At 33.1% G+C, this 22,731-nt stretch overlaps 4 protein-coding genes across 7 annotated transcripts in view; 2 read left to right on the top strand and 2 right to left on the bottom strand.

Annotated features, from left to right (window-relative positions):
* LOC134681515 (uncharacterized) overlaps positions 1-3,838 on the top strand; it is a 32,233-nt gene extending 28,395 nt beyond the window's left edge. Inside the window, exon 4 of the mRNA XM_063541153.1 lies at positions 768-3,838. Coding sequence (XP_063397223.1) covers positions 768-3,838 — 3,071 coding nt within the window. The remainder of the gene's footprint in view (positions 1-767) is intronic.
* LOC134728098 (uncharacterized) overlaps positions 1-22,731 on the bottom strand; it is a 313,423-nt gene that overhangs the window by 86,870 nt on the left and 203,822 nt on the right. The gene's annotated exons all lie outside the window — the stretch shown is intronic.
* On the top strand, positions 3,907-5,466 carry LOC134681514 (ankyrin-1-like). Its single transcript, XM_063541152.1, has one exon. The coding sequence runs from the start codon at positions 3,907-3,909 to the stop codon at positions 5,464-5,466; it is 1,560 nt and encodes a 519-aa protein (XP_063397222.1).
* LOC134728096 (protein retinal degeneration B-like) overlaps positions 16,903-22,731 on the bottom strand; it is a 64,698-nt gene continuing 58,869 nt past the window's right edge. For all 4 annotated transcript variants that reach the window (XM_063592506.1, XM_063592509.1, XM_063592508.1 and 1 more), the window contains 2 exons: positions 18,804-18,932; positions 16,903-17,917 (listed from right to left, as the gene is read on the bottom strand). In XM_063592506.1, the coding sequence (XP_063448576.1) occupies positions 17,585-17,917; positions 18,804-18,932 (462 nt within the window). In that variant the 3' untranslated portion in view covers positions 16,903-17,584. The remainder of the gene's footprint in view (positions 17,918-18,803; positions 18,933-22,731) is intronic.

The raw sequence follows: 22,731 nt of genomic DNA, 5'->3' as shown, positions 1-22,731 counted from the left end.
TATCTGATGAGTTAAGCCTTTTTCAACTGTTTTTTTATAGTTCGTTCTTATGTTGAACTGTTATACCACTGTCCCAGGTTAGGGGGAGGGTTGGGATCACGCTAACATGTTTACCCCGCCACATTATTTATGTATGTGCCTGTCCCAAGTCAGGAGCCTGTAATTCTGTGGCTGTCGTTTGTTTATGTGTTACATATTTGTTTTTCGTTCTTTTTTTTACATCAATAAGGCCGTTAGTTTTTCTCGCTTGAATTGTTTTACATTGTCTTATCGGGGCCTTTTATAGCTGACTATATGCGGTATGGGCTTTGCTCATTGTTGAAGGCCGTACAGTGACCTATAATTGTTAATGTTTGTGTCATTTTGGTCTTTTGTTGATAGTTGTCTCATTGGCAATCATACCACATCTTCTTTTTTATAAGTAGAGGGGCACAGTTTGTTCCCATTGGAATGTCGACAGTTTGTTGAAAAACACGTCCTTCGAACGTAACAAATATGTTGTCGATCAAGAAATCAAGCATCTTGATAATATCAGTTTCAGAGTGATTCTTTACAAATTATGATTTATCCCTCCCTGAGACAAGGTACTTGTATCTACGTTGGCCATTCTTTTTAATGAAGCAAAGTAATACCAACTCTTTCAATTTGTCTTTAAGTTTGGAATGTGGAATACTTGTGAAATGGGTAAAAAGTCAAATGTTTTAATACTGTTACAAGATGAAAAAGAGTTAGATTGTATGAAGATTGTTTTTTTTTCAAAATTTCAGAACATATAAATAAAGAGATTGAAGACTGGGAAAAGGGAGATCAGATGTTTGTTTCTACGACAGCTAGTGAGTACGTAATGGAATGTTTACAGGAAAACAGCTGCGTAACTTTAACTGGTTCATCCGGAGTGGGAAAATCTTTTACAGCAAGACATGCAGCACTAGTTCTTCAGAGAGAAGGATACAAAGTAATACCAATTTATTCACCAACAAACATACTATATTATTATGATCCGGGTAAACAAACAGTGCTCATTGTAGATGATATTTGTGGAAATTACACTGCAGACCAACATCAGATTGAGACTTGGGTCCAACTGTTACCTGTTATTAACAGAATTGTTGAAGACAAATGTTGTAAGATTATTGTATCTTGTAGATTACATATTTACAAAGATAATAGATTTAATTTATTATCCCCTTTTAAATCTTGTGAATGTAACTTAATATCAGACGAATTGTGTCTAACATCTTTAGAGAAAACAAATATAGCTGACATGTATATTGGTTCAAATGTTAAAAATATTAATGAGGTAGCAAAGCAATATGATTTTTTTCCTCTTTTATGTTTTCTTTATCACAATCAGAAAGATGATACAATTAATGTTAGCGAATTTTTCGAACACCCGTTTGTTTTCTATAAAAACGAATTAGACATACTTGGCAAATATAAGGTTTGCAGTCTTGCATTTGTTGTTTTATTTAATAATAGACTTGAAGAAAAATGGTTCAAAGGTGAAGTTAAAGATCAACAACGGCAGATCCTTGAAGACACTTGTGATGCTTGTGGATTGAATAGAAGCACCACCAAGACAGAACTTGAAGAGGCACTTAACACCTTAGAGGGTACATTTATGTGTAAAGAGAACGGTATATACAGAGCCTTACACGATAAATTATTTGACTTCCTTGCTCATTATTTCGGTCTGAAATATTCTAAATGTTTCATAGACCACGGTAATGACGATTTAATAGAAGGACGTTTTGTTTGGAAGAACTCATTAAATGCTAAGACCTTTAACAATGAATTTATAATTGAGATCACAAATGATAATTTAAAATCATATTTAGGAAGGTTGATAAAAGACTGGTCAAAAGGAAAGGTGAGATATGTGTTTCATAAAAAAGATATGAAAGAGTCATCATTTCAACAACTTTTATTACACTACTTACTGAAACTTGACAAATCAAATCAAACAGCATTGACCAATACCAACGACACATATGCAGCAACAGTGATGAGTAGCACTCAGTGTAATTTACAAATAGGTGAATATCCACTTATTTTTGCTTGTAATCTTGGTTATACTGATATGGTAGAGTGGATTTTACAAACAAATATTGATGTGAATCAGCGTAGGAATGATGGAACTACTGGACTGTCTATGGCATGTCAGAAAGGGCATACCACTATTGTTAATATGCTATTAAAGAAGAATCCAAATGTTGATCTATGCAACAGTTTCGGACATAGCTCACTATTCAAGGCATGTCAGAAAGGACATAGTGATATCGTCAAGCTGCTGTTAGAGAACAATCCTAATGTTAATTTATGTGACAGACAAGGCTTCACGCCGCTGACCCTGTCATGTAGTAATAACAACATCAGAATAGTCGAACTTTTATTGCAACATGGAGCAAACATTGATGCTCAAACACTTGATGGTGGTAATGCTTTATATTTCAGTTCATTGGCAGGAAACCTAGAAATAGCACAATTATTATTAGTGAACAATGCTGACTGTAATATATGTATCTATAGTAAAGACCATTTGACGAATATATTTACAAATCATGCAAACAAAGAACTAGTGAGTGAAAGAAATGAAATATTCCATGCGTTAATGAGTAATGCACCACTAAATGTACAAGATTATGTCAGGAACAAGCCAGGCCATAATGACAATGAGAGTTCAGACGGTTATAACGAAATGATAGATTATGCCTTTGATGTAGTAGCAGGTTCTTCACCATTACACATAGCCTGTTTTATGGGAAGGATAGATATAGTCCGTTGTCTCCTAGACCACAATGCTAACATTAACATGACAAAAGAAGATGGCGTAACTCCATTATCGTACGCATGTGAAGTAGGACATGAGGATCTAGTACGGATACTGTTGGAAGAATACGCTAACGTGGATTCATCTGACAATGATGGCTTTACACCTCTAATCAAAGCATGTTTAAATAACCAAACCAGTATAGTCAAGTTATTAATTGAGCGCAAACCTGATAGCAATGCCAAGACATTTGACGGTGCCATTTTTTTATATTTCAGTGCATTGGCAGGAAACCTAGAAATAGTACAGTTATTACTAGAGAACAATGCTGATTGTAATAAATGCATTTATAGTAAAGACCGTTTGGTTGATATATTTCCTAACCCAGCAAAACAATTATTATCGTTTGAAGAAACATATAAAACATACCATGCATACTTTGAAAAAGCATATGAATCACACCATGCGTTAATGAGTAATGCACCACAAAATGTGCAAGAATATGTCAGAAACAAGCCAGGCCATAATGACAATGAGAGTTCAGACGGTTATAACGAAATGATAGATTATGCCTCTGGGGTAGTAGCAGGTTCTTCACCATTACACATAGCCTGTTTTATGGGAAGGATAGATATAGTCCGTTGTCTCCTAGACAACAATGCTGACATTAACATTACAAAAGAGGATGGAACAACTCCATTATCTTACGCATGTGAAGTAGGACATACTGATGTAGTAAAGATGCTTCTAGAGAGGAAACCTAACGTTGATGCATGTGACGATGACGGCTTTACACCACTGATTAAATCATGCTTAAATAATCACACCAGTATAGTCAAGTTATTAATTGAGCACAAACCTGATATAAATGCTAGAACAGTGGACGGTGGTAGTGCTTTATATTTCAGTTCATTGGCAGGAAACCTAGAAATATTACAGTTATTACTAGTTAAAAATGCTAACAGTAATATATGTATCTATAGTAAATACCGTTGGAGGGACATATTTTCCTATCATGCAAAGAAGCCGTTAGCGAGTAAAATATATGACTCAGTTATGCACCACTAAGGGTACAAGAATATGTAAGGAACATACCAGGGCATCATGAAAAGGAAACGTCAGACGGTTATAACAAAATGATAGATTATGCCTTTGATGTAGTAGCAGGTTCTTCACCATTACACATAGCCTACTTTATGGGAAGGATAGATATAGTCCGTTGTCTTCTGGACCACAATGCTAACATTAACATGACAAAAGAAGATGGAACAACTCCATTATCCTATGCATGTGAAGTAGGACATGAGGAAGTGGTACGGATTTTGCTAGAGAAAAATCCTAACATTGATCCATGTGATAATGATGGCTTTACACCACTGATCAAGTCATGTTTGAATAACCACGCCAGTACAGTCAAACTATTAATTAAGCACAAACCTTATATTAATGCTAGGACGTTTGCCGGTGCTAATGCCTTATATTTCAGTACACTGAATGGAAACTTAGAAATTACTAAGCTATTATTAGAGAACAATGTCGACTGTAACATTTGTATTCATTGTAAAGACAGTTTAACAGATATATCTACTTACGATGCAAGGATATCACTGCAGCAGAGAAAACTAGATATATTTTATACTCTAATGAAAACCGCATCATCAAATGTAAAAAGATATGTCAGATCAAAGTCTTTATTTTATGAAACTGATGAGTTAGACGATTTTCACAGCGCAGGCGCGGCTTTTTATTATTGTCTCAGAAGTAGGTCAATAGATTATGTTTTTAATGTAGTAGTTGGTTCTTCTCCGTTACACCTTGCCTGTTTTATGGGTTGGACAGACATATTCCGTTGTCTTCTGGGTCATAAAGCTAACATAAACATGAAAAAAGAAGCTGGAACCACTCCATTATCTTACGCGTGTGAAGTAGGTCATAGTGATATAGTAAGCATGTTATTAGAGAAGAATGCTAACATTGATCCATGTGACAATGTTGGCGTCACACCACTGATTAAAGCATGTTTGAATAACAATACCAGATTAGTCAAGCTATTGGTAAAATATAATTCAGATATTAACGCCAGAACTTTTGAAGGGTATAATGCTTTGTTTTTTAGTGCACTAAACGGAAACCAAGAAATAACACAGTTATTGTTAGAGAACGGTGCCAACTGCATTTTCTGTAAAGAGAGTATCCAACATGCATTTGATAACAATGCAAGGAAATCACTAGTGCAAAATCAACTAGATATATATTATAACATTATGACTTATGGGTTATCAAATGTAAAACGAAATATTAAAAGGAAGTCTTTTGGATCGGTCGATTATGACGAAATTAAGTCAAAGGATTATGTCTTTAATGTAGTAGCTGGTTCTTCTCCTTTCCACATAGCCTGTTTTATGGGTTGGTTAGATGTAGCCCGTGTTCTTCTGAAACATAACGCTAATCTAGATATGACAAAAAAAGATGGCACGACACCATTATTTTATGCATGTGAAGTAGGACATGAGGATATTGTACGTTTATTGTTAAATAAAGGAGCAAAAACACACATATGTAGAATAGATGGGAAATCCCCTTTAAACATTGCTACAGATAATGGACATACATCAGTGGTATTGGTGCTAAGAAAACACGCGATATTCAGTTTCTTAAGAACCTCTGTACTCTCGATTTTGATGCATCCTTTGTGATTTGAATCAACCAGCTACGGAATGAATTGTATGACGTATTTTTGAAGTAATCTCATAATTCAATTACATTTAAACTTTACAAATGTAACTGCACATTTTGGTGTTACAGGTTTATGGGAGTGTTTCGATATAGGTTGATCAAAATAAAATGCAACAACCCAAGTTAAAAGGTAAATAAACAAGGAATAGTTATTAATGTAGGTGGGAATGACGCACTTTTTCGTTAATTCTTGAGTCTTTCATGCTATTCTTTTTCACTAAATTAAAGTATCCTTGATACAAAACCTTTGGAGGAACCACGAAAAAAGGATGGGATGTATTTCTTAATCACATCTTTCCTCTTTGCCTTTGCTCAATTGTGAATTGGCCAATTTTAATTTATTTATTTTTTTATTTCATAATATAGTAAAGTGTATGCATTATTATTTTTATTGAATATATCTTTCATTTTATCTTATGTTATATAAAACAGTTGGATTATTTATTTAGAAAATCCTGATTTTTCTAATTATTATTGTCTATATTTATAAGTAGAAACACAATTAATATTTTCACTTTAGTTTTAAAATATTTATACATAGTTAAGTCTGTACTTATGTTATTTTTGTATTGTAATTTAAGTTTTTTGAGTTTTTGAATTATGTTAAACTTTTTGTGTAAACTATTTTTGTGGGTACGGTTTTTTAATAATAATTAAAAAATGTATTTACTTGATATGGTTGAAGTAAATAAATAGGATTTTTTTTTTAAATGATCGGGAAAATAAGATACATCCTGTGTTATACCCTTTAGATAAATGTATGTTATAGTATATTTGGGTTCTTCAAAGTTAAAAACATCAATATCTGATTTCATTTTTATAATAGTCATTCCATTATATGAATCAATTTGGACAGATTTTCCATACAGATCAAAACATTATGCAAAGATTTGTATATTGTAAATAATGAGTTTCTTTTTTCAACAGTGTCATTGATCTTGTGTGGTGTTTTTTCTTATTTTTTTATCATAAATATACAATTTATTATACATACTATAAATTTTGTGAGACAGTAGTAAAGATTGTTAAAGGTAGATTGATAATAGTAAAACTGACTTACTGTTTAATGCACACCTGCGTTATGTCCTGCATGTTTCAGATTATTCAATAATCCATTGAAATATTGTTGCATTATTACTTTACCAGATCGTTGTAAACCACAATATATATCTTACCAATATGCATTGAAATGTCTTTTGTCTATGATATACTATTTTACCACTAGTTAGTATTTTATTGTTATAACAACTGTATTTAAGATAAAGCTTAAGCTCTGTAAATTAAAGTCTGTTATTACCTTAGAAATGTTTTCTCTATGATTATTGTCAAATGATGAGTATGTAAAACTTAACAGAATCCTTTCAATAGTTTCGTTCGATGTCATCGACAAGTCATGGTGTAATTTGATTTCGCCTTTATAATGATCAAACTTTATACATGCCATTTGAGGTTCTTTGAAAGTTTCTTTGAAAGTTTCTTTTCATGCTTCCCATTAAATAACACAAGGTGCGGGGGTTTCATTTGAGAGCAGTTTTTCTCTTGGGCAAATCATTCGCCTAATCATTTTGAATTTGTACACAATGTTAGGGACGATGATATACTGGTAAAATTTTATTTTCAAGTCTCAAATTATCAGTAATCACCAGAACACACTATTTTGCACGGAAATATATTACCGTTGTATTCAGAATACTGCACTTTAAAAGATTCAAATATAACTTTAATCCAGTTTATTGCCGTTACCGAGTCATCAAAGACCTACATTTAAGATATTTTTAATTTGAGCATTAGTCAATTTGGGCCATACATTTAAACTGAAATATACAATTAAAATTAACTCAAGGTTTCGCGAATAATTAACACAAAGAACACACAAGATAGCAGCTGAACCAATTATCAGTTGCATTAAAGTAAACATCAAGGACACACTTTAAAATTATTAATGTATTATTTTTCATTTTGTGACTTTATAAATTGCTGCATTATACAGTGGATTAAATTTGAAAATTTGAAAAGCTCAAATTTAATTTGAATTTGAAACGTAATTTACCTGATTCCATCCAAAAAAAGTGATAATATTAAGTGTAGTAAGAATATAACAAATGGTTCAATGTATGTTTCTAGTTCAGCTATATTCCATTGTTGTATAATAGATTTGTGTGATGATTATGTAATTTCATTTAGGTAAGAGGTATTATATGAGTGAAAAACATTTTTTTCTGCAGTTATTAGTATCAGTTATATCTAAATAACATGAACAATGTAAATACTAATTTAATCAAGACTCTGACATTAATTGTTTGTATTTTTTGTCTGATATTGTTGGACTTGTTTAAATTTTCATATCGAATATGTGTCAAAACAATGTGTAATATATTCGTTAATACGCTTGAGTACTTATATATATATATATATATAATCTTAATAGAATCATCAAAATACTGTTGTTTTGTTAACTGTTATATCCCTTTAATATAGAAGAAATGAAATGATTCATACTAGAATCACAACTTTAAACTTATAACATATAAGCTGTCTTTCAAGTTTAGTTTACAAATAAGTTCAGAAATGAAGGCACAGTAACAGTCTGCCAACAACTCGTGATGGCGAAAAGCAAAACAAAAAAACTGAACAAAAAAAAATAAAAAAAGAAAGTCCCTACTGAAATGGCAAAATCAAAAGCTCAAACACATTAAACGAATGGAAAACAACTGTCAACCGACCGTAGTCTGATTGATTGATTTAACGCCACTTTAGATACTAATAATGTGTTGTTTAATGTGGTCAGTGGTTATAATATAGGAAGCCGGAGTGCCCGGAGAGAACCACCGATCTTCAATAGTAAAACTGAAAGTCCCAGTCAATTAAGATTAGAGTCTGGTGAACACGTCCGCTGCGGGATTCAAACTCATAAGTGAAATGTTGACCGGCTCTTGAAAATACACTCATCATAGATACCAGGACTAAATTTAGTATATGAAACAGTAGTTCAACTATTTAAACCACATGTCCTTGAACTGAGGCACATTCGACCGTATACATTCCAGCTGCGCATTATCATTGATATCTTGCTGGAGTATAAAGGTATCAGACCACCAATTACTCCTTCCAATTAAGAACGTAGAAAAAGTAGCCCTACACTGACACAAAATAGTGCTTTTGATGTCTTTGCTTACTCAAACTAACCAACAAATTTGCAGAAATGAAATGAAACTTTTGGTGAAAGAGAAATATATTTTATACCGTTTTGAGTCAAAACGCACTTGTCAATGAGTTTACTTAAAAAAAAACAGGATTAATACGCTCTATAGTATACTAATTTTTTGTTTATATAGATCAGACCGTTGGTTTTCCCGTTTGAATGGTTTTACACTAGTAATTTTGGGGCCCTTTATAGCTTGTTGTTCGGTGTGAGCCAAGGCTCCGTGTTGAAGGCCGTACTTTAACCTATAATGGTTTAATTTTTTAATTTTTATTTGGATGGAGAGTTGTCTCATTGGCACTCACACCACATCTTCCTATATCTAATTAAAGATTTTCAGAAAACAAGGGGATATTTTTGGGGTACCTCTGTTGAAAGGTCATTTTTTTATTAGAAGATTTTAAAGGTAAGTTGAAAATTGGCATGTATAGAATTATATAAGGATATACCTGGTTTCTATGAAGTTAAACTTAAGGTGAAACATTTGGAAATGTGAAAATTGCAAAATTTGGTTAAACAGACACGGATTTTTGAATAGTGGTCTGACACCTATATATTTCCGTAAAGTCTGCAGGTCTGCAGCAAACACTTATTTGCATGGTAAATTGTTAGCAGCAGATTTGCAGCAAACACGCTGCAAACACAGACTCTGTGTTCGCTGCAAGTCTGTAGCAAGTTTGCAGCAGACCTGCAGCAACTATTTGCAGGAGGCTGATTTTTTTCGGTAAGGGAAGTTGTTACAATGCCGCGTATATATGAACAATAGATAAGTCAATATTTGCGATATACGCACGAACGACACTTCTCACTGAAGATAACAACCCTTACACACCAACAAAAAGAAACGGCGTGCACATTAAAAGAAAATGTGGTGTGATTGCCAATAAGACAACTCTTCACAAAAGAAAAAAATAAACAAAAATTACCAACATACATATATTTTCAGGATGGATGCATTAAGCAGTATACAAATACATACATATTTTACTTTTTTTTTCAAATACCTGTGACGAAAAAGTTTTAAGTATGGGGACTTAAACTTAAGTGTATATTCTTGTGTTTGTGCTTAGTTGTTTGGTGTCTACATTTCACTCGTACACGGAACGACAAATTCCAAGTATACTCTTTAATAGGGTAACACTAAAAATTTCTGGTAGCGTGATTAAGAGAATCTTGGTCACATAAATAAATATATGGATCAGTGGTGTAGTCTGAACGAAGTCTTGCTAGTTAACATTAACACAAAGTCGATTAAAAGTTCAACACTGTATTATTCAAAATCCAGAGTACATGTAACAGTAATACAAGTTTACAACGCTCAACAATACGGTGACATAATCCTAAATCTCCTACGTACCATGTACACTCCTCTCGTACACAATATCGTCTCTCCTCCTCGTATATCGTATATCCTCTCACTGTCTATTTCTCTCTTTTATATTACTCTAGTAACCTGATCATAATATGGTTCAATGACTCTGAACTAAGAAATATTCTACAGGAGCTATATTACAGGAGCCCGGAGCCCGGAGCTAAGGTCAACCGAAGCACCTGTATAAACAAATCAACGGGGCACCAGCTTATTAACATGATTGATCTGACATTTAACACGTACACTCTTATATTGAAGGCGATACAATTAGATTGTAAGGAATTACTTATAACGGTTGATGAGAATAAGCAATTTAATTATATCATGCTAATAAAACGCAGTGATGCATGTAATAAACGAAAAACGTTACACAGCCCCCTCTTAGCCATGACTACGGCGGAACTTCCACTGTTCAGTTTCTGCACCATAAAAAAATAAAACTATAAAAATTACTCATCTCATAGTGATATCATAATTATCACTGGAACATAAAACAACTTAAAAAGACAAAATAAAATTTGTTCCGATTGACACCAAGCAAATAGCAAGGTCACAGGTTCCAAATTTTCATAACGACTTTACAATAATTTTGCTAAGAAAATTAAAGTCTATTAAAAAATAAGCACCTATCAAAATAAGACATATAACAAAAATATGTGTGTTAACTAGTGTTGACAATGATACATTTAAGTCTACATTTTTTTATATTGAAAACTTTTAAAACAATAGAATTTACTGTTCTGTAAAAAAATCATTGTTTAAAGCGATCCGAGACACCATAAGAATATGTTTAGGGTCTCGTGCACCAATTTGTACTTTTAAAAGGGCTTCGGGACACCATTACAATATGTTTAGGGTCTTGTGCACCAAATAAAGTTTAAATTTCGACTATAAACAAAAACAGAAAAACTTCTGCATAAAACAACATAGTTAACACAATAAATAAACAACTGTTCATAAAGTCACTTGGTTTATTCACTATCTTCTTCCGTCGTTTCATTTTTTGTTTTTTTTTCTTTTCATTAGGCCGTCCATTCCCGGGTGACCGACACCTTGACTCCGGTGTCGATCTCCTATTCACAAATCTGTCTCAAGAATCTCTACGGTCCCCTTCTCGGTTCCGGAAATTCTGATGGACGATTTTTAAACATCAAGGATCTGCCTCTTCCACGTCATCTTTCACGGTCAAAGTATCGCCCTCGTGACTCTAGCCCGGTATTCCATGGATAACTATCAGAACTTTTGAATATTATTTCTGTCGACATATTCTCTTCGTGTTCCTTCTGCTTCTGTCGTAACATCTTCATCACTATCCCAATCTTCAACTTCAAATATCGGCCGCTGAACTGGTTTGAATGCTTGCTAACAAGATCCTTCTCTCCAATTTTTAAGCATTCTTCCAGCATTAAATTATCTGCCGCCTCCTGCATGGTATTAGGTCTGGTTCGCTTGACAGCAAGGCCAAAATCCACTGATTGTCCACACTTGTCAAGGAACGCTTTAATAGAGTTCTACAGTCTCAGGATTGCCCGGATACACTCTACGGTACAAATCCTCTATGGCTTCACCGAAATCTCTCAAATATTCTTCCGGTTTTCTTTTTCTCAGTGTTGCCTCTGTTACATACCTTTCTTTCTTCGTCGTATGTCCAAATCTCTCTTCCATCTTCCGTTTCAAGTGTTCAAAATCTATTTGAATAATTAATGGCATCCCGTATGCAAAGGTCTCAGCTTGTCCTCTACGTGCCTTTTCATTATTCCAAACATTTAGCTCGGATACATTCTTAAAGTATTGGATAAATGTATTCCAGACGTCATCCCTTCGCCGGAAAACGTTCTACGGACAGGATAATCGTTCGCTAATCGAATTTTTCTAACACGAAAACACCTGGTTTTCGGCATATCCGCAGTTTATTCATTTGCCCGATTATGAAAATCTGGCGATTGAATTTGTTTTGTCGAGGTGCCCATGTTTTTAAATTCGTGCCCGGATAACTCCATTTCCGTGTTCCTTTGCCCGTTAAAAGGGCTATTAGGACTAGGACAGGAGTAAGAGGGCACTTCATCTGAATCATAGGGCGGTAGGTACCACCGAGACCTTGGTGATAAATATTCCGAATCAACTTCACAAATAATACACGATGGTCTTGAAGTAAAGATTATGGGTGTACTGACTTTGTTTGTCATCTAAATAACGTCTTATAGTATTCTTTTATTTGTCATGATAAATATCCTTTTAACTGTCAAGTTTGTTCTTTTTGTGGTTTTTATTTGACGCGGCTCTGTACTTTTACATTCCGTTATTATGTTACTTGTTCTGTGATACTTTTTGCATTCTTGTCTTTAATGTTTGCTTATAAACTTTTTGGTTATATAACTGTTTGTTTTATAGTGATTAAGATAACAACAAAAAAATGACTGCTGTAACCCTATTTTTGACGTATTTACATATTATGCATGTTTGGTTTTTTCACACATCGTTGACAATATACTGGAATTTCTTCGACTGGCATACAAGTGAGAGGTTTGGCTAGCTGTAAACACAGGTCTAATCTACCATTGTAGTTGGTACTTTGCATGTAAATGAATTACTCATAAAAATAAGAATGGTAAAGTGAAATATGTTAAAGAGACAACCCAAACAAAGAGTAGAAAATAGTTCAAGGCCACCAATGGGTCATCATCCCTGAGAGAAATTGATAGTTTGTTTTATCTTATTCAAATCAACAAGGTGACATACACTTGTGTAGTTTCTGATTTAAATATTAATACACCAAAACGATTTTCCGTATGACTGAAATCGATATTGATCTACACACCAACGTCAAAAAGACATTTTGTGTCCCGTCAAACTTTCAAAGGTCATTTACCATAAGAGAAGCTTTGTTGTCGAGTTTGTACTTAAATGAGCAACATAACGAGCGCCTACCATACTGGAACACCCAAGTCAACCCTTTTTATTAATAGATTTCTGTTGCTCTATTTTAGTTTGTCATATTGTGTCTAATTAATTTTTCTACTCGTTTGTCATTTTATGCCATTGCATTGACAATTTGTTTTCAAAATACTTATTGTATTATCTGTGTGATATCTTTCACCTCTCTTTATACTCTATTAAAATTCTGGAAATAAGATATGTTTGGAAATTCAAGGAATCATTTGAACACATCGTTGTCAATTTAATGTAATTTCATGGAACAAGTGAGAGGTTTAGCTAGCTATTAAACCAGGTTTATTCCACTATATCTGCATAAGAAAATGCCAGTACCAAGTTAGGAATATAACAGTTGTTGTCCATTCGTTTGATGTATGAATTTTTGATTTTGCCATTTTGAATTTTCATCTGAGTTCAGTATTTGTATGATTTTACTTTTTGATGTATTTAAAGAAAAATATCATTAAGGTGACAGTAGAAAATTTTGAATATATCAAATATATTGAACTAAATTTATATGCTGACAACAGTGTTAGAGAAATTTTTGAACCATTCCATGCACAACTACTGAACTAAGGCCTCTGTGTAAACAAGATGTAAATAAAGGTAATTGATTGAGCAACACAAATTAAACTTATGTCCCAGAGATTTCATAATTGATTTCTGTATTTTGTTGGCTACAATTTGAAGGTGACTTCGGATCTAACAATGTAGACTATGGCTTTAAAGAGAGACCATAATAGCTAAGTTAGTGTAAATAAAAACATAAGTTTTTACCACCATGTTGATTTTAATTAATTAAAAGAATCTATTCAATATATTTCATTTTCATACAAATAACAACAAATATGTATCACAACATCTATTTATAGATGTACCAGAATTAACAATATACTTTAATAGAAAACATCACACAAGTCTGGCGTACAGATAATACGGGAATTATGTTTCAAATCCCTACATGCTTTTTTTTCAATGGGGGTCTACAAAAGAAAATAATCATGATAATTGTATTTTTTATATCAGAATTTAGTTCATCTTTCCAATATAAAAAGGAAAATTGATTTTTAGAAGCTTAACATCAAGTGACAAATGCTTCATGCTGTTAAGGGAGATGGAACAAAAGATTCTTGTAACTAAAACAATCAAAAGATGTTTGTAACTGAATTATAATCTGATAAACAACTCCACATACAATTAATAACACGACAGTACATATATAAATAATGAATGCCCAAAACATAGAAAACAATTAATGGTTTCAAGGAGTTTTTAAGATTTTTAATAAAAATGAAAATGTTACTCAATTAATAAAAAAAGACTAAAACTACAGTAATCTTGTGTACTGCTTTTCTTTTTACTTCATTCTCAACTAATTAATATGACATATTTAACAAATATTAAGGCCGCACCTTAATTTTTAATTACATTCAGTATGAATATATTGTCAAGTTTCTAATGACAGAGGGATGGATAATTTTTTCTAGATCAAGTCTTCCTTTCTAAATCTTAATGCTCACAGATAAAAGACAGGACACCATCCTTCTGTAAACAAGACATAATATTGTATGGCCACATGTAAATGAGAGACATGAGAGAGATAATAAACATTGTGAAAAAAAGACTACTAAAATCAGTACAAGATGTTTTGAAAGACTAGAAATGAGAGAATTGTACAAAATATGTACCACTGAATATAACCAATAAATTCAACATGTTTATGGTAAAAGTACAGAAAGTCCACAAAAAAATAAACAATGATTGTCTAAAACTTGAATGAAACAAAATTATAAGGAAAATAAGACATTCTAAATGAAAAATCTATGAGTTAAATTAAGCAGGCTCCTTAAGGACATTCTTCATGTTTATGTCCCTTTAGTGACAAAACTCTCATGTGTTTGATGCTGCAGGAGATTCAATAGCTAAACTAATGGCATTTTTCTTTTTGCTGTTGTGGAGTGGATGTGTAATCAACACATTTTATCACTTATCACATTTATGTATGTTAATTGTTTCAAGCTTTTTCTTATTTTTGTAAAAACAATAACTTTGATGTTTTTTTTAAATGAAATCAACACTTTATACTTTTGTTTTTGTTTTATTGGCATAGAATGAAGTGCATTGTATTACTGTTCAAGGTATTTGTAAGAGAAAGATAACTCTTATACCATAGTCACCAAGTATATGAGATAAAATTATTTACAAACAAACACAAATTAAATATCTGCTTATTTCTATATCAATATTTTCAGGAAACAATAAATTCTGACAAGGTAATTTAAAAATATTTATCTATTCTTAGAAAATAAACTATCATTAAATAATTGTAAAAATAAATTCTTTAAAAACCCAAAATATCACACTTATTACATATCTTACATCTACTAACAGGTTATAAATTGTGTCTATCATATTAAACTTTGAATAAAAATAAAGGTAAATTAACTACAAAATATTATGCTGAAAACTGTGGTTACTGAAAGAAGTTATTCCAATTGTTATTTCTTCTTAAACTTGAAAAACATTCAACAAAAACACAGACAAAATTGTTGTCCAATGAAAAATGATGCAAGAGATTACACAAATGATTTTTTTTTAAATACAAAAAAATATAAAACTGACAAAATTTCACTTTATTACATAGAATAATATGAGAACCCCTTATGTCAATAATATATCAATACAGAATAAATTCTTGCTTTCCTTCCTCTAGATTATCATACTAGGTAAAGGGTTATTGTTGTGCAACGTGATCACCGTGTTTTATTTGACGTTCAACATGTTTTTACTTTTTTATTTGACATTCAGTCATGCAAGACGGGTGTCTTGTTCAACATGTTCTACTTATTTAATTTTACATTGTGTTTTCAAAGTCTTATTTTGCGTACTCAGTATTTTTCAAATAAAATTCAAACACTTGGCAGGGATCATCAAGAAACGCTTTTTTTTAAAGCCGTAAACCAATTATATCATAAATGTGTATACTAAATCGGGAATATCAAGTAAAACAAAGAGTTAATATATACAAGAAGACAGTGACTCAGTCATAAAAAGGTTCACAAAAAAGTCATGAAAGTATTTTTTTTTGTGCAACGTTCATTACAGAAATTATTTTGCGTTCAACATGAAATTATGTCTTATTTCACGTTTTTTTCGTGCAAGCACTACCCTTTACCACCCTCTTTAGTAGTTGATCAGATCATTAATGGAGGCAGTTATGCTCTAAAACAAACTTTCCATGAAACAATAAAAATTCACAAATAACAAATTGTCATGGCAAGTTAACGCAGCACTGTTATAATCAAAAATATAATGTCTGAACAAATATAATAATGTATGTATGCCACAGACTATAACAACTTCCCCCTGTGAAAGAAATAACAATATGTTCTGACAATGTGTATGTTTTTGACAGTGTTTACCATAATAAAGGCACTGTGAGGTAAGTTTATTGTCCTCATCATTGACTTGTATCTATGATGAGTTTATCAATGATTACCATTTGTATATTATCTAACTTAAATATATCTTATCCACTATACATATACTTGATTCACTTTATACTATATATATCTTATCCATGGAATCAAAATTATCTTGCCAACCATTGCAAAAAACCTATATTAAAGTATATCTTAAAGACAGAAGTCTACAAAAAGGACATTTGTGGATAGGAACATGTTTTTTAAAACTATCAACAAATCCATATTTAATCTTACAGGCAGTTTCATTGAGTGTTTAGTCATAGGTAATATCTTTGGTTAGTTTGCTTGTTAGCTAAACTGTGAAGTCATTGCTAGGTCAGGTAAACTACCCTCCTGTAAGAGTAGACTAGTCCAGCAGATAATTAATCTATATACCTGTTGGACTAGGCTACTTGAAAAAGAGGGTAGTATACCTGACCTTTAAATGATTAATCCACAGTTCAGCTAACAAGCAAGCTAACCAAAGAAGTAACCTTTGGATACATACTCAATGAAATCAGCTGTAACATTCTTTGTCTGGTTCAATTCTTTTTCATTTGTTTTACTTCAGTCTCAGAGAAGAAATTATTTTCTGTTTCCATTTTAACTCTCTAACATATTGGTCAAAATGTAATATCTAAAATGTCCAATATGAAGTGATAGTGTGTCAAAGAGTATATATACAAATGACAATATCAAAATGTTACAGGTTGACACAACAGATGAAGGGGTTTTAAACTTTTAAATTCATAACTACACCAATAAAAAAATAAATGAAAACAGAATGCTAATCCAACCGAGTTTTTAACATATTTTGCGTCATTACAATCCAATGGACCAATCTATCAAAACAGACTGTACAAAACTCATGGGTCGTCAAGGTCTTCAAACAACCCCTGTAGTAGCGCAGCAATTTACATTAACTATGATTCTAGACAATACATTCTCTTAACCTTACTTTGAATTCTGATCGAGCTTTCTTTTAAGCGCCAAATCTGATAACTTGATTCTGAACCATAGGGATAAAACCAGGGTACACAGTACCCAGACATATTACCAACAAATCACATGCCATGAGATGGCACAATTAATATTTACATGAGATGCTATCTCTTGCTATCATTTATACTAGTCATTAACCGAGGTGATGAGCCTCGAGGTCGGACTATCCCTCCATAATCTGTCTGTCCTGGTTGTAACACTGTGTTCCCGTGTTCCCCCACAGTGATTCGAATCTGTGAAGCACAGTTTTCCAATTGCTTGCCATCTTTTCCCGCTGGATTATGTGAAGAGGATCGTTTCAATTGTTTTTTGCCCTCTGATTTTTCTGGATGTGCTATGCAGCCACGTCGTATTATCCTGGCATTAGTTAACACAGGGCGAAGTGATCCTGCTGCAATTAAGTCATTCAAATGTGCACCATAACCATCAGCTAAAACCTGAAATGTAATTAAACAATTCTATAAACTAATAAGTCATTTAAATGTGCACCATAGCCATCTGCTAAAACCTGGAATGTTATTGAATAATTCTATAAAATAATAAGTCATTTAAATGTGCACCATAGCCATCTGCTAAAACCTGGAATGTTATTGAATAATACAATAAAGTAATATGTCACACAGATGGTAATGAAATACTTTGATGATATATAGCCTGTTAACCTTGGGCATAAAACCTTATCAAACAGAATCAAAACAAGTTTTTTTTCAAATAATGTGCAACAAATGTAAATCTGTCAAACAAGACCAAACAATCTCTGAGATGTCTTTGAGTTGATTTGTCATGCTGTCTTATTAAGTGTTTCTCATTTCTTGGTTTTTTTTTTGTATAGATTAGATCTTTGGGTTCATAGTTTGAATTGTTTCACACAAGCAGCTTTTATAGCTTCTTTTTCGGTGTGAGCCAAGGCCCCATTTTGAAGACCATCATCTGACCTATAATTGTTTACTTTCATACATTGTGACTAAGATGGAGATTTGTCTCATTGGCACTCATACCACCTCTTCTTATCTATATGTCTCATGGACAAATAAGCAACTTATTTCACTCCCAATTATTCATTAATAACAACACAGAAAAACAGGAAGACATATCACCCTACCCTTACACATAACTCTGACTCTCAACTGACCAGTCCTTGCACTTTCTCCTAAATAATGTGTGCTTAGCTGATAATCAGTAATTACTACTTTCCAAACAAATTGCTGGTTTGACAATAAGGATCAAACATATCACATCCCACTCTGTAGTTAGACAAGCTACCATGATACCACAGAAATGGTAATTAGAAAGAAAAAAAATATCTAACATAATAAGGCTTACCTGTGCTTTAGATGCATCTTTCTTTGAAGCTTTTCCCACAATAAATATCTGTGCCACTGTCAGACCTAACTCTTTATAGACATATATATCTTTACTCGAGCCATAGGCTGCCCTGTAAACTATCTGGGCCTACAGTAAAATATAATATATCATTAGTACAACAATAAATATCTGTGCCACTGTCAGACCTAACTCTTTATAGACATATATATCTTTACTGGAGCCATAGGCTGCTCTGTATACTATCTGGGCCTACAGTAAAGTATTATATATCATTAGTACAACAATAAATATCTGTGCCACTGTCAGACCTAACTCTTTATAGACATATATATCTTTACTGGAGCCATAGGCTGCTCTGTATACTATCTGGGCCTACAGTAAAGTATTATATATCATTAGTACAACAATAAATATCTGTGCCACTGTCAGACCTAACTCTTTATAGACATAGATATCTTTACTGGAGCCATAGGCTGCTCTGTATACTATCTGGGCCTACAGTAAAGTATTATATATCATTAGTACAACAATAAATATCTGTGCCACTGTCAGACCTAACTCTTTATAGACATAGATATCTTTACTGGAGCCATAGGCTGCTTTGTATACTATCTGGGCCTACAGTAAAGTATTATATATCATTAGTACAACAATAAATATCTGTGCCACTGTCAGACCTAACTCTTTATAGACATAGATATCTTTACTGGAGCCATAGGCTGCTCTGTATACTATCTGGGCCTACAGTAAAGTATTATATATCATTAGTACAACAATAAATATCTGTGCCACTGTCAGACCTAACTCTTTATAGACATAGATATCTTTACTGGAGCCATAGGCTGCTCTGTATACTATCTGGGCCTACAGTAAAGTATTATATATCATTAGTACAACAATAAATATCTGTGCCACTGTCAGACCTAACTCTTTATAGACATAGATATCTTTACTGGAGCCATAGGCTGCTCTGTATACTATCTGGGCCTACAGTAAAGTATTATATATCATTAGTACAACAATAAATATCTGTGCCACTGTCAGACCTAACTCTTTATAGACATAGATATCTTTACTGGAGCCATAGGCTGCTCTGTATACTATCTGGGCCTACAGTAAAGTATTATATATCATTAGTACAACAATAAATATCTGTGCCACTGTCAGACCTAACTCTTTATAGACATAGATATCTTTACTGGAGCCATAGGCTGCTCTGTATACTATCTGGGCCTACAGTAAAGTATTATATATCATTAGTACAACAATAAATATCTGTGCCACTGTCAGACCTAACTCTTTATAGACATAGATATCTTTACTGGAGCCATAGGCTGCTCTGTATACTATCTGGGCCTACAGTAAAGTATTATATATCATTAGTACAACAATAAATATCTGTGCCACTGTCAGACCTAACTCTTTATAGACAAAGATATCTTTACTGGAGCCATAGGCTGCTCTGTATACTATCTGGGCCTACAGTAAAGTATTATATATCATTAGTACAACAATAAATATCTGTGCCACTGTCAGACCTAACTCTTTATAGACATAGATATCTTTACTGGAGCCATAGGCTGCTCTGTATACTATCTGGGCCTACAGTAAAGTATTATATATCATTAGTACAACAATAAATATCTGTGCCACTGTCAGACCTAACTCTTTATAGACATAGATATCTTTACTGGAGCCATAGGCTGCTCTGTATACTATCTGGGCCTACAGTAAAGTATTATATATCATTAGTACAACAATAAATATCTGTGCCACTGTCAGACCTAACTCTTTATAGACATAGATATCTTTACTGGAGCCATAGGCTGCTCTGTATACTATCTGGGCCTACAGTAAAGTATTATATATCATTAGTACAACAATAAATATCTGTGCCACTGTCAGACCTAACTCTTTATAGACATAGATATCTTTACTGGAGCCATAGGCTGCTCTGTATACTATCTGGGCCTACAGTAAAGTATTATATATCATTAGTACAACAATGAATATCTGTGCCACTGTCAGACCTAACTCTTTATAGACATAGATATCTTTACTGGAGCCATAGGCTGCTCTGTATACTATCTGGGCCTACAGTAAAGTATTATATATCATTAGTACAACAATAAATATCTGTGCCACTGTCAGACCTAACTCTTTATAGACATAGATATCTTTACTGGAGCCATAGGCTGCTCTGTATACTATCTGGGCCTACAGTAAAGTATTATATATCATTAGTACAACAATAAATATCTGTGCCACTGTCAGACCTAACTCTTTATAGACATAGATATCTTTACTGGAGCCATAGGCTGCTCTGTATACTATCTGGGCCTACAGTAAAGTATTATATATCATTAGTACAACAATAAATATCTGTGCCACTGTCAGACCTAACTCTTTATAGACATAGATATCTTTACTGGAGCCATAGGCTGCTCTGTATACTATCTGGGCCTACAGTAAAGTATTATATATCATTAGTACAACAATAAATATCTGTGCCACTGTCAGACCTAACTCTTTATAGACATAGATATCTTTACTGGAGCCATAGGCTGCTCTGTATACTATCTGGGCCTACAGTAAAGTATTATATATCATTAGTACAACAATAAATATCTGTGCCACTGTCAGACCTAACTCTTTATAGACATAGATATCTTTACTGGAGCCATAGGCTGCTCTGTATACTATCTGGGCCTACAGTAAAGTATTATATATCATTAGTACAACAATAAATATCTGTGCCACTGTCAGACCTAACTCTTTATAGACATAGATATCTTTACTGGAGCCATAGGCTGCTCTGTAAACTATCTGGGCCTACAGTAAAGTATTATATATCATTAGTACAACAATAAATATCTGTGCCACTGTCAGACCTAACTCTTTATAGACATAGATATCTTTACTGGAGCCATAGGCTGCTCTGTATACTATCTGGGCCTACAGTAAAGTATTATATATCATTAGTACAACAATAAATATCTGTGCCACTGTCAGACCTAACTCTTTATAGACATAGATATCTTTACTGGAGCCATAGGCTGCTCTGTATACTATCTGGGCCTACAGTAAAGTATTATATATCATTAGTACAACAATAAATATCTGTGCCACTGTCAGACCTAACTCTTTATAGACATAGATATCTTTACTGGAGCCATAGGCTGCTCTGTATACTATCTGGGCCTACAGTAAAGTATTATATATCATTAGTACAACAATAAATATCTGTGCCACTGTCAGACCTAACTCTTTATAGACATAGATATCTTTACTGGAGCCATAGGCTGCTCTGTAAACTATCTGGGCCTACAGTAAAGTATTATATATCATTAGTACAACAATAAATATCTGTGCCACTGTCAGACCTAACTCTTTATAGACATAGATATCTTTACTGGAGCCATAGGCTGCTCTGTATACTATCTGGGCCTACAGTAAAGTATTATATATCATTAGTACAACAATAAATATCTGTGCCACTGTCAGACCTAACTCTTTATAGACATAGATATCTTTACTGGAGCCATAGGCTGCTCTGTAAACTATCTGGGCCTACAGTAAAGTATTATATATCATTAGTACAACAATAAATATCTGTGCCACTGTCAGACCTAACTCTTTATAGACATAGATATCTTTACTGGAGCCATAGGCTGCTCTGTATACTATCTGGGCCTACAGTAAAGTATTATATATCATTAGTACAACAATAAATATCTGTGCCACTGTCAGACCTAACTCTTTATAGACATAGATATCTTTACTGGAGCCATAGGCTGCTCTGTATACTATCTGGGCCTACAGTAAAGTATTATATATCATTAGTACAACAATAAATATCTGTGCCACTGTCAGACCTAACTCTTTATAGACATAGATATCTTTACTGGAGCCATAGGCTGCTCTG

The sequence above is a fragment of the Mytilus trossulus genome, chromosome 8 (genome assembly GCF_036588685.1).
Source record: "Mytilus trossulus isolate FHL-02 chromosome 8, PNRI_Mtr1.1.1.hap1, whole genome shotgun sequence".
NCBI lineage: Eukaryota > Metazoa > Mollusca > Bivalvia > Mytilida > Mytilidae > Mytilus > Mytilus trossulus.
This window is presented reverse-complemented; position numbering and strand designations above follow the sequence as displayed.